This window comes from Oenanthe melanoleuca, chromosome 19 (assembly GCF_029582105.1).
Source record: "Oenanthe melanoleuca isolate GR-GAL-2019-014 chromosome 19, OMel1.0, whole genome shotgun sequence".
Lineage (NCBI taxonomy): Eukaryota > Metazoa > Chordata > Aves > Passeriformes > Muscicapidae > Oenanthe > Oenanthe melanoleuca.
Genome location: NC_079352.1, coordinates 9,982,653 through 10,001,175, shown reverse-complemented (window position 1 = coordinate 10,001,175; position 18,523 = coordinate 9,982,653). Strand labels below are relative to the sequence as shown.

Here is an 18,523-nt window from a genome sequence, read left to right as displayed (position 1 = left end):
CGGTGTCTGGGTCCCTTTGCCAGCCCGCCAGCCACGGGCAGGATGGCTCAGCAGCAGCCCCAGGAAGGGCTTCAGGAGCGGGAGGCAGGCTGGGATTTTGCAGACTGTGCACTGGGAGGCTACCCGTGCCCGGTGCAGTCGCCAGCCGGTGGTGTGGCATGTGTGGTGCTGGGGTGTTTTCCCGGTGCATAACACCCCCTAACTGGTGCCCAGTGCTCCCAAGAGCCAGGGCTGGTTTGGAACCTCCTGTGCAGTACCTGGTACCCGCAGGGCCATGCCCGATGCTGGTGACACTGCCAGGAGGTCACTCACTGTCAAGGGGGCCGTTCTCTCTTACCTGCACCAGTAACTGGCACTGGGGCCTTGTACCCACTGCCTGCACGGGGCCGTGCCAATGTGCAGCACCCAGCACTGGTGCCCTGCATCCCGTGCCCTGTCCCTGGTACTGCTGCCCTGTCCCTGCTGCAGTGACTTGCTCCTGGTGCTGGTGCCTCAGCGCTGATGCTGGAGCCCTGTGCCTGGTGCTGCTGCCCTGTGCCACCACCCCGTGCCAGTTCCCGGTGCCCGGTGAGTGCTGCCAGAACTGGAGCCCAGTGCACGGTGCCCGGCCCCTGTGCAAGCTGCCAAAGCAAGTGCCTGGGGCCGGTGCCAGCTGTTGATGCCAGAGCCGAACGCCAAGGCTGGAGGCTGATGCCCGGTGCCTGGTGCTGGTAACCCGTGCATCGTGCCGGTGTGCGGGGCCTGGTCCTGGTGCCCGGTGCCCGATGCTGCTGACGGTGCCCGGTGTACATCGCTCAGCCCCGGTGGCGGCTCCGAGTGCTGGTGCCGCTGCCGGTGCCCGCGGGCAGTGCGCGGCGCCGGGCGCTGTTCCCGGTGCCGGTGATGCCCGGTGCCGGTGATGCCCGGTGCCGCTGTCGGTGATGCCGAGCGGCCGCCCCGCCCGCCCCCCGCCCGCCCCGCCCCGGGGCCGCCCCCACCCCCGCCGCTGCTATTTCTGCTAATCCGCGGCGGGGCCCGGCCGTGCCCATCGGCAGCCGCCGCTCCGGGACGGCGCCCGGCGCCGCAGCCATGGTAAGGCCGGCGCGGACATGGGACCGGCCCGGCCCGGGCTGCCCCGCACGGCCCCGCAGAGCGGCACGGCCCGCTCCCGCAGCCCGGGCCCGCTCCCGCAGCCCGCTGCCCTCCGTGAAGGTGACGGTGCGCGGGGGCGGAGCGGACCGGGGCCGCCGGTGCCGCAGCGGAGTGCGGGGGGGACACGGGCGGCGGGGCAGCACCTGCCCGGGGGAGGCGGGGAGGCCACGGGCCCCTAACATGGCATTCGGAGGGCAGCGCTCGGGAGCGTTACCTGCGTGTCTCCCCGTCCTGCGCTGCCCCCACGGGTGTCCGTGCGTGGGCAGCGGGAGCTGCTCTGCCGCGGCTTCGTGCCGAACATCGGTCCCCAGCTCTCGGCAGGTCCCAGGGCTGCGGCGCTGGTGGCACCGCCAGCCTGGCCGGGCCCTCGGCCGGGACCGCCGCACGCGTGGAGCCGGCTCTGTACTCACCGGCACGGTCCGGAGCCGCCGCTGGCGTTCCCAGCCTGGGGGAGCTTGTTGTGCATCTCCCGTTGTGCCTCTCCGCCGCGGCGGCGGCAGGTCCTCACAGCCGTCCGGCTGGGCCACGTCTCCGCGGGGACCTCGGGCAGTGCCCAGGGTGGGTGTGAGAACGGAGAGCTGCGGGCGCGGCTCGCGTGGCACCGGCTGCGGCCGCTGGGACCGGTGGCCTTGGTGGGGAGCGCTGCGGCCGCGCTGCCCCGGCAGCCGCCGTGGGAACCAGCCCGGCACATTCCTCCGGAGCTGGACGCAGTGAAACCAGAGAGGAGGGCGGCTGGCGGAGCGTGTCGCAACGGAGCGCCTTCCCGACAGGCTCCAGGCTGTGGCTTTGGGATGCACACATCAGCTTGGAAACATCGCGGGGGGGACAGCAGTCACAGCTGGGGACCGGGGCCAGCTGGGCTCCCTCACCCGTGCACGTGGAGTGAGCTGGGGCTGGAGGTGCTCCAGAAGGATACGCAGAGGCAGAGCCAGTGTCCCTGCCACCGGTGCCACATCCGTATGTCCCCAAAGCAGTTCCCAGCTGGCCCGGAGGAGCAGCATGAGCACCAGGCCCCCCCGGGCTCTGCCCCTGGCTCTGAGTGGCTCAGATCTTGCCCAGCCCAGGTTTCCAGCCTGGACAGACCTCGCTGTCCTATCCCAGCTCACAGGGAGCCACTGCTCATGGTCGCATCCTGGGGTCCCCGCTCAGGTGCTCACAGGTCCTTCCAGATGAAGGATTCCCTGCGGGAGAGGGACTGGAGCTGCTGCACCAAGGGCTGTGGCTCTTATTCCCAGTGCTCCTCTGCCTGCTGCTGACCCCTGCCCAGGGCTGGGACCCACACCACAGCCTGCCCCACATCCAGAGGCGGGGCCGAGCAGGCACAGCCAGGTCCTGTCTCCCTGGGAATGAGCTGGCCTGGTCCTGCCAGCACTGGGCTTCGCTGGGGGCTTGTCCTGCGTGGGGTTCGTGCCTTTGGGACAGCGTTTGTGCCTGGGATGCTCAGCCATAGTGACACAGTGGCTGTGCCGCGGGTGGCATTCTGGGTGTCACCTTTAGAGGGCTTGGGAACGCTTCTGTCAGTCTGGCGGTAGGGACAGCACCTCGCCGGGATGTTCCCTTTCCTTTCCCTGCAGAAGCTGGGAAAACACCTCCCGTGGGAATGTGGCACCCGTGGAACCATGCTCGGGGCAGCCGGTGGCTTTTCTACGTCAGGCTTTGCCCGCTGCCCCCGTGCCCCCCCCGCCGCATCCCTCGGGCTGTCACCGCGCGGGGACGGGGCGATGCAGAGTGACAGGCGGGGACGAGGCGGCGCGTGTGGCCCCGCGCTGGGGCTGCGGAGCCGCTGACAGCCCGGGTGTGAGGCCGGCTTCACTCAGCCGCGTGTGTAATCTGCTTACGGGGGCACCGGCACAGCCCCGGGCTCTCGCTGCCGTAAATCCCTGCTCCTGCCCGGAGTGCGGGCCGGGACGCGCGGAGAGCGGCCGAGCGAGCCTGCTTCGCGCCCGAGCTGCTCTGATGCATCTCGACAAGCATCAAGGTGAATCACCGTCCCTGGTGACCCCGAAGTGACTGCTGGGGGCCCCTGATTGCCACCGACGGCTCCTCCTGGGGCACTGTTAACCCTTCGCCTCCCAGGGATGAGCCGGGAAAACCGAGGCAGGAATGCTGGAGCTTCTGCCTGGGATCCCTGTGGTGGGCAGCGTCCCTACTTCTCCTAGTCCAGGGCTAGGTCCTTTCCCCACCAGGCCCAGCTCCAGCAAGAGCTTGGAGCCACGTGGGAAAGCTTCAATTATCAGGCGCAAAAGTGTGGGAAAACTGGGTTTCTGACCTCAAAGAGGCTGTGGAGCCCTGCTGGGGAATGCTCCAGGTGGGCAACGGGAGTGGATGTGGTGTGCATTGGGATAGAGGGGCATTTTGTCCCGGGACGGAGGGAGTTTTGTCCCAGGATGGAGCGCTTTCTTGTCCTGGGACAGAGGCGTTTCCAAGGACTGAGTGTCCTCCTGGGCTGTAGCCAATCTGTGTGCTCAGCCCAGGGGTGCTGGTGATGATGGTGGTGGTCCTGCAGCCCACCCAGGACGTACCTTTGCCAATGGTGGCCGGTCCTTGAAATCTCCACAGCCGTGCAGGAGCTGGGTTCGGCTCTGCCCGGGGGTCCCTCTCCCCTCCCGTGGCCCTCGCAGGGGCCGTGCCTGGCTCCTGGGTGCCGCGGGCGCCCGGCTCGCAGCCTGCCCAGGGTGGAGTTATGCTAATGCTGCTCCCCAGCCCTCGGCGCAGCCGGTGCCACTCGGCATCTTCTGCTGGCCACGGGCGACACCGGCTGCGCCATGGCCACCTGCCCCGAGCTGCAGCATGGGCAAGAGGTACGGGGGCAGCGCCCGTGCCCGACGGGGCGAGAGAGGGGGCGGGGGTGGGGGACACGGACCACCCCGGTTCTGCGGGAAGGTGCCACAGCTGATCCCCTGTCCCTGGGACAGCCCTGCCGAGGGCCGCACTTGCTGCAGGACCCCCAAGAAAGCTGCGCAAACCTCGGTGTGGAGGCACTGCCGGGGTCATCGGGTTCCCCGGGGTTGGGGAACGAGGGCGAGCCCCAAAGCGCTGGAGCCCCCAGGGGTGAAGCGGCAGCAGGGCTGAAAGCGCTCGCCGCTGGTGGTGGCATCACCTCCCGTCCCCGAGCGTCCCCGGCCGGGATGTGCCGTGCTGGGGGCTGGCGTTGAGACCCCCCAGGTCAAGGGCGGTGAGGAGGAGGATGCTGCGGTCACGCAGACCCACCGAGCACTCGGGACCAGCTGGGGCAGAGGGGAGCACGGGGGTCTCGCAGCCCCTCGGTGGGGCCGCCTGCTGCCCCCCAGGCTGGCCCCTGGTCCCCGTGCTGTGGCCGCGGGGGCAGCGGGAGCGGGGCCCGGCGTGCGAGCGCTCAGCCCCGCAGCGCCGTGACCTTGTTTCCAGCCCGCTAATTCCGCGCTTCTCGCCCTGCCGCCGGCACCGCTGCCCGCCCCGCCAGCGAGCGGGGACACGGCGGAGGGGAGGACACGTGTCCCCACGGAGGGAACTCGCCTCCAGGCCGGCTCTGGGGGGACACTGACCCCCAGCTGGGACTGCAGGCTCACGGCTCCCCCGGCCGCTGCGTGCCTCCCGTTTGGGGTCTCACTGCCCGAGCGGCTGGGCTCGCCTGGCAGTTGCCTTGGGACCCTGGGGACATGGGTGCCTGCTGGCAGCAGGGCTTGGTCCCACGGGAGCCGCTGCCGGACGTGCCCTCGGGAGCGCGTCTCCTCCCGCCATCGCTTGTAAACAGGATGTGGAGCCATCCCAATCCCGGCGTTCCCGTCCCTCATCCCAGCCCCGCCACCCCACGGGGCAGCAGCTCGGGGGCAGCTGGGCCTGTCCCCTCCAGCCCCTGCCGGGCGCTGCTGCCCGCGCCGGCTCCGGGACGGGCAGAGCCCGGGGAAGGAGCTGTCGGGTCCTGGTCATGTCTCTGGGCCGGGTCCCTGCGGGGACGGGGCCCCTTGTGCCATGGCCCCTGCTGACACCCTGCGCACGGCAGCGGGCGGGGACACGGGCACCAGGGGACCCTGCCACCATCGGCCTTCCCCTGGCTGCAGCCCCGCTCGGGTCACCCCCCAACTGCTCTTCATCTCTTGGTGTCTCTGCCTCCTCCCGGCCCCTCCCTGTCCTCCTGGCAGGCCATGGGGCGCGGGGGGATCCTGGCTGCCCCAGAAGACCCCGAGGAGCGGCGGGGTGCCCAGGGGGAAGGTGCCCGCCCCTGTCCCCCGGAGTGCCAGGAGCTGGCTGCCGTCCCCACGCCACAAGTCGTAAGCGCCCGAGGTGCACGGGACCGCTGTCCCCACTGCCATCCCCATGGCTGTCCCCGTGGCTGTCCCCAGGGTGGTGGCTGGTCCCCTGGGGTGGCCGTGTCCCGTCTCTCCTCCCATCCCTGCCACCTTTAGGCTGCATGTGTCTGGCTGCTGCAGCTTGGGGGTTTGTGAGGCTGAGCTGGGTGGTGCCATCTCGGGCTGGCACTGCCACCACCAGTGTCACCTCCTCCCTTGGTCCCCAGATAAAGCGTTTCCTGAAGGAGGACTCGGATGAGGCTGAGCTGACCCAGTTCCTGCGGGATTGCCCACCAGCCGACAGCTCCAGGAAGGTGGAGGCCCCGGAGAGCCGGCGGGAGCCTGGCCACCCCTTGGGCAGCGTGGCCAGGGTGCCCCCGGACGAAGGCAGCGACGAGAGGGACGCCAGGATCTTCTCCCGCTCTCGGCCCTCGGATTTCCAGCAGCACATCGCTGCCCCCCCGCCCCCCAGCCCCAACCGCCCGCGCAGCCCCTGGGGGCAGCTGGACCCCTACGACTCCTCCGAGGTGCAGGACTGTCCATGGGGAAGGGGGACACACAGGTGGGATGAGGGGCTGTGGGATGGAGGGTGTTCCCGTCTTGTGAACACAAAGGCTTTGAGCAGGCATGGCCTCGTCCCCTGGAGCTCCAAGCCTGGGAATCCCTTTTAGGTTGGGGAGAGGGGGGCAGGGCGAGGCTCTCCAGTGTCCCTGTCCCACGTCCCCTCTGCCCTCAGGATGACAAGGAGTACGTGGGCTTTGCCACGCTGCCCAACCAGGTGCACCGCAAGTCGGTGAAGAAGGGCTTCGACTTCACCCTCATGGTGGCAGGTACGGGGTGCAGCCAGCCTGGGGGTGCTGACCCCACTCTGGATCCCAAACACCTTGGGGAGGGGGCCATACTGGCTGCCACCCTCATCTTTGTCCTGCTTTCTCAGGGGAATCTGGGCTGGGCAAATCCACCCTGGTCAACAGCCTCTTCCTGACGGACATGTACAGGGACCGCAAGCTGCTCAACGCCGAAGGTCAGGGGACAGCCACGGCCCAGAGGGGTGTTCTGGGTGACCTGGGCAGGGCAGAGCCCAGGGATGCTCCAGGGGTCTGCAGTTCCTCTCCCTGCCCAGCCAGGCTCCCCTGAAATGGCATGTGCTGTGTTGCTAGCTGCCCCCTGGCACTGGGGACCATTCTGAAGCAGTGGGGACCCCCCTGCACAGGATGGGAATCCCCCACAGGGCCTTTATTTCCATGGGGAAAACAAGCCTTGGCTTGTTGGTGATTGGCTGGAGCCGCAGCATTTCAGGGAGGCTGGGGACAGTCAGGACCTGGGGCACAGTGCCAGTTCAGCTGCAGCCAGTTTTTGAATTAAAATGGCCCAAACTTGCCCAAATCCCCTGGAGTGTGAGGGGTTTGTTTGATTTATTTCCGTTGCTTGGAGTGAAAGCCAGAACACACAATGCAGCAGGAGCATCCTTGGGGGTGCAGGGACATGGAGGGTCCTGGGGTGAAGGGGCACATGCAGTCTGGAGCTGTGGGGTCACCTGAAATGCTCCTGAGCAAAGCCCAGCCCCAGCAGAGCCCAGTGCTGCCTGACCTGGGGTCCTGGGGTAACACTGGCACAGCCACCAAGGGATGGGTGCACATCCATGGGGATGTGGAGACCACAGCATGGAGCATCCCCTCCTGGGCTGGAGCGTGGTGTGGGCTGGGACTGATCCAGCTGGGTCACCCAGCCCCAGGTGGGGATAACACCGGGGGTCACAGCATGTCCCCGTGTCACCTCCACCCTCCCTGGTGTCCCTCTGGTGACGTGTCCCTGCCCACAGAGCGCATCACACAGACAGTGGAGATCACCAAGCACGTGGTGGACATCGAGGAGAAGGGGGTCAAGCTGCGCCTGACCATCGTGGACACGCCAGGCTTTGGGGACGCCGTCAACAACACCGAGTGGTGAGTGCCATGGGCTGGGGACTGTCCCCAGGGTGGGTGGGATGGTGAGTGCCATGGGCTGGGGACTGTCCCCAGAGCAGACACCCCACGGTGGGTGGGATGGTGAGTGCCATGGGCTGGGGACTGTCCCCAGAGCAGACACCCCACGGTGGGTGGGATGGTGAGTGCCATGGGCTGGGGACTGTCCCCACGGTGGGTGGGATGGTGAGTGCCATGGGCTGGGGACTGTCCCCAGAGCAGACACCCCACGGTGGGTGGGATGGTGAGTGCCATGGGCTGGGGACTGTCCCCAGAGCAGACACCCCACGGTGGGTGGGATGGTGAGTGCCATGGGCTGGGGACTGTCCCCATGGTGGGTGGGATGGTGAGTGCCATGGGGCGGGACTGTCCCCAGAGCAGACACCCCACGGTGGGTGGGATGCCCATTGTTCCTAAGCTGGGCTTAGGTGCTGAGCCATGGGAGGTATTGAGCTGGGGGTCCGCAGAGAGCGGGGGGGTCCCACAGAGGACTCGGTGTCCCCGCAGCTGGAAGCCGGTGGCTGACTACATCGACCAGCAGTTCGAGCAGTATTTCCGTGACGAAAGTGGCCTCAACCGGAAAAACATCCAGGACAACCGAGTGCACTGCTGCATCTACTTCATCTCGCCCTTCGGCCACGGGTACAGGCAGCGCTCCCGTGCTGCCGGGGCAGGGCAGGGCAGGGGCTCGCCGGGATGGGGCTCACCAGGCTCCCCCCGCAGGCTCCGGCCCCTGGACGTGGAATTCATGAGAGCTCTGCACCAGCGCGTGAACATCGTGCCCGTGCTGGCCAAGGCTGACACCCTGACCCCCGCCGAGGTGGAGCGCATGAAGAACAAGGTGAGGGGGGGTGGGCTGGCTGGCAGCTGTCCCAGCAGGTCTCTGGGCATGGGAGTGCCGTGTTCTCTGCCTGGAATTTGCCCTGGGGCATTGTCCAAGCTCATGGCACTGTAAAGGACTGTGTTGCCCCCATGGCCACCAAGGACACACCTGCCCAGGGCTCAGCTGGGGGTTGGAGACACTGGGGGTGTCCATGACACCTGGTCTGGTGGGAACAGGCCCTTGGGGGCCATTGGCCCTGTGTGGTGCTTCCCACACCCTCCCCAAGGCCGGAGCCCTGCCCTCAGGGGGCTGTTTCCTCCAGATCCGGGAGGAGATCGAGCACTACGGCATCCGCATCTACCAGTTCCCTGAGTGCGACTCGGACGAGGATGAGGAGTTCAAGCTGCAGGACCAGGCACTGAAGGTGGGTCTGGCTCCTCCAGCACCATCACTGGAGGGGCAGAGCCCCATGGCTGGCAGAACACGTCACCCTGGGGTACCTGCAGGACCCTTTGGGACCGCACAAGCTCTCCAGTATGGAGGGGCTGGCACATATCTCACTACTCAGACAACATCACCAAAATCCCACGGGTGATACCTGCAGCGTGGTGGGGTGGGGCTTGGGTGGAGAAACCCAGGCCAGGACCTCTGCTGTCCCGCTGGGGCTCTCCACAGCTGGGCCTTTGGGACATGTTGGCAACTGGGTGCTGGACACAGCCGAGGAGGGCACGTGGAGGGGTGTGGGTCCTGGCAGGTGGGGGTCATGGCAGGGCCCCGCTGACCCCCCACCCCTTGCAGGAGAGCATCCCCTTCGCTGTCATCGGCAGCAACACGGTGGTGGAGGCCAAGGGCCGGCGCGTCCGCGGGCGCCTCTACCCCTGGGGCATCGTGGAAGGTAACGCTGGCTGTCCCCCGGCCTTTGGGGACAGGGACACGCGCTGGCCGTGGCCCTGACCCCGCCTCGCCCGCAGTGGAGAACCCGTCCCACTGCGACTTCGTGAAGCTGCGGACGATGCTGGTGAGGACGCACATGCAGGACCTGAAGGACGTGACGCGGGAGACGCACTACGAGAATTACCGCACGCAGTGCATCCAGAGCATGACCCGCATGGTGGTCAAGGAGCGGAACCGCAAGTACGGGCCGGGCCGGGCCGGGGGCTGCTCTCTTTGGGGTGACCCCGCCCGCTGCGAGCGCGGTGTCGGCGCGGCAGGGCCGTGCGTGGGTCCGTGGGAACCCCAGTGGGGAGAGGGGCCCCTCCCTGGGCTGGCAGTGCCTGGGGAGGGGATGCTCCGGCAGCGAGGGCACCCTGCATCCCCCGAATCTGGGTCTGTCTTTGCTGGGATGCTCGAGCAGTGTACCTGGTGGGACTGGGGGGTGCTCTGGTGGCGAGGGGGACCCTGCATCTCCCCAGAGCTGGGGCTGGTTGGAGGGGCGTGTTCAACAGAAAGGGGGACCCCATGTGGCCCCGGGGCTGGGAGCCAGGGGTGTACTCCGGCAACAAGGGGAGCCCTGTGTCCCCTCTGGGCTGGGTGTGTCTCGGGGGATGCTTCGGCACTGCGGCAGATCCTGGGGCTGGGTGCGGGGGGATGCTCCAACAGGGAGGGGGCCCTTGCATCCCTGCAGGCTCCGGCACCAGAGCAGGAGCCCAACAAAAGCTGGTGCTGGGGCTCTGCTCACGGGTCAGCCGAATTCACGGCACCCACACCCGCTTTAGCCACCCCGAGGTGCTGAGGAGCCCCCGGTGGGACCCTCCACCAGCTCGGAGCAGTGTGGGAGCGAGTGGGAGCTCTGTGGGTCCCGGGGGCTGGAGCCGTGCTGCGGGGGCTGGCAGTGGCTGTAGGCAGCTCTCCAGGCTCTCTAAGTGTCTCTCCCTGTGTGCCCCGGGGCAGGAGCCATCCCTCCGTGCTGAGGCTGTGCTGCGGGGACTGCTCCGCCGACTGAGCCGGGACTGGCCCCGCCCTGCTCCCCCTGCTGCCCCCTGCCATCCCTGGCCCCTCTATAAAGTGCTTGTTGGTACCCAACGCTGTCTTGGTCCTTCTGTGCCCATGCAAGGGCCAGGCAGCCACCCTCGGCTGAGCCGGCCCTGTGGCCACCCACTTGTGCCCCACTCAAGCTGGCCTTGGGGTGCCAAGGGACGCTGTGTGCTGGTGGTGTCACCCCGGCTCACCCAGGTTTGGGGGATGTGTCACTGCTTGGTGGCACTGAGCCCCCAAGGCTGCCCAAGGGAAGGGTGTCCCCGTTGTGCTGCCCTCCTGGGGATGCGATTTTGGGGTGCTGAGAGCCTGTGTTGCTCACCCCATTGACGGTGCCCAGCTCCAGCCCCGTGTCACTGCCAGGGCTGGCAGGAGCTCCACGTGCTGCCCAGGTCCCCAGGGCGAGAGCCAAGACAACGGCAGCGCCTTCCAAAGCGGCTCCCGAGGGGGCAAGCCCTGGCCCAGCCCTGGCCCAGCCCCTGGCACCCCGTGGGGCAGGGCTGGCCTGTCCTGCCCGTGTCACACCCATGCCTATCACCCTGTGCCGAGGGGCTGTGGTGGCTTGTGGCGGTGGCACGCGGCAGCACGCGTGACCCTGCCCGCTGCTGATGGTGTCCCGGCCTTGTCACCAGCTGGGCTGGCACGTGGCACCCACAGCGACGGGTGGGAGAGCTGCTCCCTCCCAGAGCCCTGGGCGTGGGAGAAGCCATCGATGGGCTGGCCCTGGTCCTGGGCGGTGGCGTGGCCTCAGGGGGATGCTCGTGGCTCTCCCCAGCAGGAACGGGCTGGAATGGGGACAGGGGCTCTGGAAGACGGTGTGGAGCATCCCTGTGGCTGGCAGGGAGGTGGAGGGCCTGGAGAGCCCATCCTGAGGCCAGGGGATAGAGAGGAGATGCCAAGGTTTTGATATGTTAAAGCAGCAGGGAAAATACTGGCCTAGGAGAGCCCAACTCCTGTGGGATTCTCCCCAAAGTGGGAGGGTGTGGAGGAAGTCCCTGGGTCCTCCCTTGGTTGATGCATGGCAGGTTGGGGGTGCTGAGGTTTGGGGGGTGGCTGGAACCACTCACATCTCCCTTTCCTGGAAAATGTCACTCTGATGGTGGCCATGGGGCCCAGGGGCTGTGCAGGGGGTGTGGGGACCTGCAGGGCTTGGGGCATCCACGGGGGAATGTCCCTGGTGGGGCTGGGGCTGCGTCCTCACCTCCTCTGTCTGCCCACAGCAAGCTGACCCGGGAGAGCGGGACAGACTTCCCCATCCCTGTGATCCCCCCGGTGCCGGATGTGGAGACAGAGAAGCTCATCCGGGAGAAGGATGAGGAGGTGAGTGTGGGGCAGCCCGAGCCCCCAGAGCCCCGGCCCCACTCCCTCCAGCCCCAGAGATGGCTCAGCATGAGGAGCCACTCTTCCAACCAGCAGGGTCTGGAGGTGCACCCGAGGGCTGGCTCCTCCCCAGTCCCTGGCAATCCCGGTTTGTGTGGGATGCTCAGCCCCAGCCCCACGTGCACGGGAGCTGCTGGGGCCCGGCGCCATCCCCGACCTCCCCTCTGCTCCCTTCCAGCTGCGGCGCATGCAGGAGATGCTCCAGAAGATCCAGAAGCAGATGAAGGACTCGCACTAGCCCATCCCTCCTCCTCCTCCTCCCCCTCATCCTCCTCCTGGCCCCGATCAGAAATGTTTACATCACACTCCCCCTGCCCGCCCTGCTGCCAGACTCGGCACCGACACCCACCCACCACCTCACGCTGCGGCATCGCCTTATCCCAGCGCCCAGCGCCTGCGGGGCACCAGGGGACACCAGGGACACGAGGGACACGAGGGACACCAGGGGACACGAGGGGACACGAGGGACACGAGGGACAGCGAGGGGACACGAGGGGACAGCGAGGGGACACAAGGGGACACGAGGGACAGCGAGGGACAGTGAGGGCCAGCGAGGGACAGCGAGGGGACACGAGGGACACGAGGGACAGTGAGGGACAGCGAGGGACAGCGAGGGGACACGAGGGGACACGAGGGACAGCGAGGGGACACGAGGGACAGTGAGGGACAGCGAGGGGACACGAGGGGACACGAGGGACAGGAGGGACAGCGAGGGACAGTGAGGGACAGCGAGGAGACACAAGGGGACACGAGGGACAGCGAGGGGACAGGAGGGGACAGCGAGGCACAGAGCACCCAACCCGGGGTCCCCTGCCCTGCTCCCCCTACTCACACCCTGTCCGGTCCACAGGCTTTGGTTTCCTGTTTCTCCACAGCTCTTGGAAGGACCCTGGCCCTGGTCCCCACAGCATGGCCCTTGTCCCCATGTCACCCCACGTTCCCTGCTTTATGCTCAGCTTGGCCCTGGCTTAAGAGAAGAGGAAAGGGGGACGCTGGTGCCAGTCCCCCTACGGCCCCAGCTGCCCTGCTATCAGGGACAGGGCTGCTTCCCTTGGCTGGCATGGAGGAGCAGCAGCTCCTGGGGACCACTGGGGACACAGGAGGGACAGTCACCATCCTGCTCCATGCCAGCAGCAGTGCAGGGGGACTGAAGCTTGCCAGTGTCCAGCCCTGTGTCCTCAGCCTGTCCCCACTGAGTGACAGCAGGGCTGTGGCATGGGGACACTGGGGAATCGATGACCCCAGGGAAAATCCCTTGAACCCCAAATCAGAGGCTGGGCACCCCCAGCCCTCTGTGATGTTGGCCCTGTAAAGCAATAACAAGTGTCCTGTGCTCATGGCACCTCTCACCCCATGGCAACAGCACCGGCTCTGGCTGGAATTTTGGCCCCTGCTGCCACTTGCTTGTCTGTGGTGTCCCTGTGTGCCCAGGATGTCCCTGTCCCTGCTGCTTCTTGGCAGCCCTGTGTATTCTCCAAGGATATCTCCATCCATGTTGCTTCCCAGCTAAGCACTGCTGCATGTCCCCATGTCCCCTGTGCTGTCCCCGTGTTCCCCCCGTGTCCTGTTGGTGTTGCTGCCCTGCAGAGCACTGCAGCTTGTCCCCCCCAGACTCCCCATCTGCGTTGCTTTCCCACAGAGCTATGTTGCATCCTTGTGTGGGATGTCCCCAGCCACGTCTCCACCCTGCAGGGCTCTGTGCAGTGTCCCTGTGTCCCCAAGGATGTCCCCAGCTGTGCTGCTCCCTGCAGAGGCCCACTGTGTCCCCAGGGTGAGCCCTGGCCACCTCTCACAGTGTCCGTGGAGAGATGGATCCCAACCCCCTCCTGCGTATGGGAGAGCACAGGGGAGTGAAAGATGCAGGACTGGGAGCACTGGGAGCAGTGGGATCACTGGGAGCAGTGGGATCACTGGGATCAGTGGGATCATTGGGAGCACTGGGGTCACTGGGATCAGTGGGATCATTGGGAGCACTGGGATCAGTGGGATCACTGGGAGCAGTGGGATCACTGGGAGCAGTGGGAGCAGTAAGATCAGTGGGAGCAGTGGGATCACTGGGAGCAGTGGGATCATTGGGAGCACTGGGGTCACTGGGATCAGTGGGATCATTGGGAGCACTGGGATCAGTGGGATCACTGGGAGCAGTGGGAGCAGTAAGAGCAGTGGGATCACTGGGAGCAGTAAGATTAGTGGGATCACTGGGAGCACTGGGGTCACTGGGATCAGTGGGATCATTGGGAGCAGTGGGATCACTGGGAGCAGTGGGAGCAGTAAGATCAGTGGGATCACTGGGATCACTGGGAGCAGTAAGATTAGTGGGATCACTGGGAGCTCACTGCTGTGGGGATGTGTCCTGTCCCCATCAGGGCCCCCGAGTCGGGGTGCCCCAGGTGGGGTGTGGCTGGCGGGGGCTGTGCCCAGCCAGGGCTTGGGGGTGGGGGCTGCAGGGTGCCAGGGCAGCGCCTGGCCTGTGTCCCCGTGTCCCCGTGCCAGCAGGGGGTGCCGTGGCCCCGTGGGCAGGGCCCCCCTCCGGGGCAGGGCCCTGCAGGGAATACTTAACGCTTTCCTTTTTTTAATCTCGCTATTTTCTTACAGAAGCCCCTCCCCTGGCATGACGGTCCTAGAGGCGTTTATTAACAGATCAGAGAGTATAGGTTTATAAATTCTTATAGAGTAGTGGAAATATTTTTATCCCTCCACAAACATTCTCAATAAATACGGCTGACCCGGCTTGTCTGCAACCCCGCGTGGCTTCCACCGAATGGGGGCACCCTGTGGCCCCGGGCATCCCCTGGTCCTGGGCATCCCCTGGTCCTGGGCATCCCCTGGTTCTGGGCATCCCCCATCCCTGGGCATCCCCTGGTTCTGGGCATCCCCCATCCATGGGCATCCCCTGGTTCTGGGCATCCCCGGGCATCCCTTGGTCCTGGGCATCCCCTGATCCTGGGCATCTCCCATCCCTGGGCATCCCCTGGTCCTGGGCATCCCACATCCATGGGCATCCTTCATCCCTGAGCATGCCCCATCCCTGGGCATCCCACATCCATGGGCATCCTTCATCCCTGAGCATGCCCCATCCCTGGGCATCCTTCATCCATGGGCATCCTTCATCCCCGGGCATCCCCCATCCATGGACATCCCCCATCCATGGGCTTCCCCCATCCCTGGGCATCCCCCATCCCTGGGCATTTTCCATCCCTCGCTACCCCACAGCCCTGGGCATTCCCCATCCCTGGGCACTCCCCATCCCTGGGCATCCCCCATCCAGGGGCATCCCCCATCCAGGGGCATCCCCCAGCCCTTGGCATCCCTCATCCCTGGGCACTCCCCATCCCTGGGCATCCCCCATCCAGGGGCATCCCCCATCCAGGGGCATCCCCCAGCCCTTGGCATCCCTCATCCCTGGGCACTCCCCATCCCTGGGCATCCCCCAGCCCTGGGCACTCATGTTCTGAGGCTGGTGGTGGCCACCCCGTGGCCTTCTGTTTCCTTGGAAAAGGCTCAAAATGGATATTGGGGATTTGTGCTGCACTCACAGGGACAGCCAGCTTGGGCTGTGGTGGGAGAGCCCCTTGGGATCAGCTGTGGATTGAGGGGCAGAAGGAGGGGTCTCCCCCTCTCACGTGCCTTAGGGTGCTGGGTGCTGCTGTGTGGGGCTGGGATGGGAGTGGGGAGGGCAGAGGCTGAGCCAGGGATGGAATTGTTCTCCATTCCTTGTGTTCCCCCTGGGGGGGGTCACTGCCAGGAGACACCACCAGTACCTGTGCCCAGTCACCCCAGTTTGGGTCCCCTGGAGCTGCTGGAGTGGAGGAGCAGGAGAGGTGGGCACAGCAGCACAGGGCTGCACCTGATGAGCTGCATCTGCAGCTGTGTCCCAGTGGGCATCATCCACCTGCACCCCAATAGCCCACCCTGCATCCCATTATCCCACCTTGCACCCCAATAGCCCACCCTGCACCCCAATAGCCTGCCCTCCATCATCCATCCATCCATCCATCCATCCATCCATCCATCCATCCATCATCCATCATCCATCCATCCATCATCCATCCATCATTCATCCATCATCCATCCATCATCCATCCATCCATCATCCATCCATCTATCATCCATCCATCCATCCATCCATCCATCCATCCATCCATCCATCATCCATCCATCATCCATCCATCTATCATCCATCCATCCATCATTCATCCATCATCCATCCATCCATCCATCCATCCATCCATCCATCATCCATCCATCATCCATCCATCCATCATCCATCCATCCATCCATCCATCCATCCATCCATCCATCATCCATCCATCATCCATCCATCCATCCATCCATCCATCCATCCATCCATCATCCATCCATCCATCCATCATCCATCCATCATCCATCCATCCATCCATCCATCCATTCATCATCCTTCCGTCAATCCATCCATCCCCCATCCATCCATCCATCCATCCATCCATCCATCCATCCATCCATCCATCCCTCCCTCCCCAGTCTGTGCTGGCCCTGGGATGTCCGTGCCCCAGCTCCCTGACCCTGCTCTCAGCTGGGCTGGATGGATGGATGGATGGATGGATGGATGGATGGATGGATGGATGGATGATGGATGGATGGATGATGGATGGATGATGGATGGATGGGTGATGGATGGATGGATGGATGGATGGGTGATGGATGGATGGATGGATGGATGGGTGTTGGATGGGTGATGGATGGATGGATGATGGATGGATGGATGGATGGATGGATGGATGGATGATGGATGGATGGATGGATGGATGGATGGATGGATGGATGGATGGATGGATGGATGATGGATGGATTTATTAAAGGAGGGATGGATGGATGGATGGATGGATGGATGGATGGATGGATGGATGGATGGAGACCCCCCACCCCGCTCTGCTGCAGCCACTTCTCCCCTTGCTGTGGCTCAGAGCATGGATCCCACCTCCTTGGGGTTCTTCCCTGCTTTACCAGCACTGCCTCACCCCCACCTTGCCCCACTGTGGCTGTGGTGCCAATTCCTGCTCTTCACAAGGCCAAACCCCCATCCCCCCCATGAAGCCTCTTATCAACATGGGTATGAAAAATGTTTGTGTTTCTGTGGCTGGAAGCAGCTCTCACCCCAAATGCAAACCTCCCACACCCCACCACTGCAGCTCCAAGAGGGATCCCCTGGCTGCTTCTCCATCCCCAGAACAGCCAACAGAGCCTCTGCTTTTGGCCCCAGCCTGGCTGATTCACCTGGTTCCCCTTTTCCCAGAGGATAAAACCCAGCACTGATACTCCAGTGACAGCCCCAGCTGTGCCCACCCTTCCCTGCACTCCATTCCATGTGATTTTTATCACACCTTTAAAAATAAAAAGGCCCAAACCCACTCAAACACAGTCTTCTCAAGGCAGAGATTGATATTTCCACATGGCAAATGCTTTTATGCAATTCCCCAATGTCCTATTTTTGGTTTCTCACCAGTCCTGGCACTGGTTGCAGCATCCGTGCTGGAGCTCCAGCTGAGCTCGGGGGAAGGGAATAAAGGTTTCTCAGGGCAGAAAAGAAAATCTCTCATCTCTTTCCTTGGAGAGGCTGTGCCACCCATGCCTGACACCTAATGAGATCTCATGGTGGCATCACTTCTGTTGTTTCCCTTTCCCTTTTCCCCTTCTCTTCCCTACTTATTCATTTGTTCCTTGTATAATTAATGATATTTTCCCCTATAGGAAAATGCAGCCACGCCTTTTTGCATCTTTTAAAATCCAGAAACCAAGGCACTGCCTACACTTCTTTAAACTCTCTCTCGTACCCCTTCTCCACTTGTCACATCCATTCCCAGCTCTGTCTGTCTCAGATCCAGGGGAGCCAGGAGCAGTCATTCTGATTGCACCCAGCTCTGTCTCTGATCCAGGGGAGCCAGGAGCAGTCATTCTGATTGCACCCAGCTCTGTCTCTGATCCAGGGGAGCCAGGAGCAGTCATTCTGATTGCACCCAGCTCTGTCTCTGATGGATCCAGGGGAGCCAGGAGCAGTCATTCTGATTGTGCCCTGCTTTGTCTCTCATGCATCCAGGGGAGCCAGGAGCAGTCATTCTGATTGCACCCAGCTCTGTCTCTGATGGATCCAGGGGAGCCAGGAGCAGTCATTCTGATTGTGCCCAGCTCTGTCTCTGATGGATCCAGGGGAGCCAGGAGCAGTCATTCTGATTGCACCCAGCTCTGTCTCTGATCCAGGGGAGCCAGGAGCAGTCATTCTGATTGCACCCAGCTCTGTCTCTCTCATGGATCCAGGGGAGCCAGGAGCAGTCATTCTGATTGCACCCAGCTCTGTCTCTCTCATGGATCCAGGGGAGCCAGGAGCAGTCATTCTGATTGCACCCAGCTCTGTCTCTCTGATGGATCCAGGGGAGCCAGGAGCAGTCATTCTGATTGCACCCAGCTCTGTCTCTCTGATGGATCCAGGGGAGCCAGGAGCAGTCATTCTGATTGCACCCAGCTCTGTCTCTCTGATGGATCCAGGGGAGCCAGGAGCAGTCATTCTGATTGCACCCAGCTCTGTCTCTGATGGATCCAGGGGAGCCAGGAGCAGTCATTCTGATTGCACCCAGCTCTGTCTGCGTGCCTGGGAGCTGCTGGCTGGGGGTGACAGCCCTTCCCCTCTCCTGGCAGCTGTGATGAGGGTTTGGGATGCAGTGTCTGAACAGATTCAATGGATGCCCCTGATGGAGCAGGTAGTCCTTGGATCTCCTGCTCAGGGCAGGAGTAGCTCAGAGAAGTGAAACCCCGTTGCTTCTCTGTCCCTTGTGTAAAGGCAGCTAAAACAGCCCTGAATTACCTTCCAGCCAGAAAATGGGCACAGGCTGGAGCCTCCAGCCAGCTACAGCTCTTCCATACCTTTTCCCACTTCCCTGCTCCCCACAGCCAGTGTGGAAAGACCAGACCAAGAGCTTCACACATTTCTCAGGCTGGGGGAGCTGGGGGTG

The 18,523-nt window shown here is 64.3% G+C and overlaps 1 protein-coding gene across 3 annotated transcripts; it reads left to right on the top strand.

Annotated features, from left to right (window-relative positions):
* The first annotated feature begins 993 nt into the window (after nt 1–993).
* Nucleotides 994–14,281, top strand: SEPTIN4 (septin 4). 3 transcript variants are annotated; one of them, XM_056506549.1, is made up of 12 exons: nt 994–1,071; nt 5,627–5,926; nt 6,136–6,229; nt 6,337–6,423; nt 7,222–7,345; nt 7,871–8,005; nt 8,087–8,204; nt 8,509–8,610; nt 8,985–9,081; nt 9,158–9,320; nt 11,381–11,480; nt 11,719–14,281. In XM_056506549.1, exons 1-12 carry the CDS (start codon nt 1,069–1,071, stop codon nt 11,776–11,778), a joined length of 1,383 nt encoding a protein of 460 aa, XP_056362524.1. In that variant the 5' UTR covers nt 994–1,068; the 3' UTR covers nt 11,779–14,281. The 3 variants fall into 3 exon arrangements, with proteins under 3 accessions (XP_056362524.1, XP_056362523.1, XP_056362525.1); XM_056506550.1 differs by lacking the exon at nt 994–1,071 and adding an exon at nt 5,058–5,381; XM_056506548.1 differs by lacking the exon at nt 994–1,071 and having other exon boundaries at nt 4,959–5,926.
* The last annotated feature ends 4,242 nt before the right edge of the window (nt 14,282–18,523 follow it).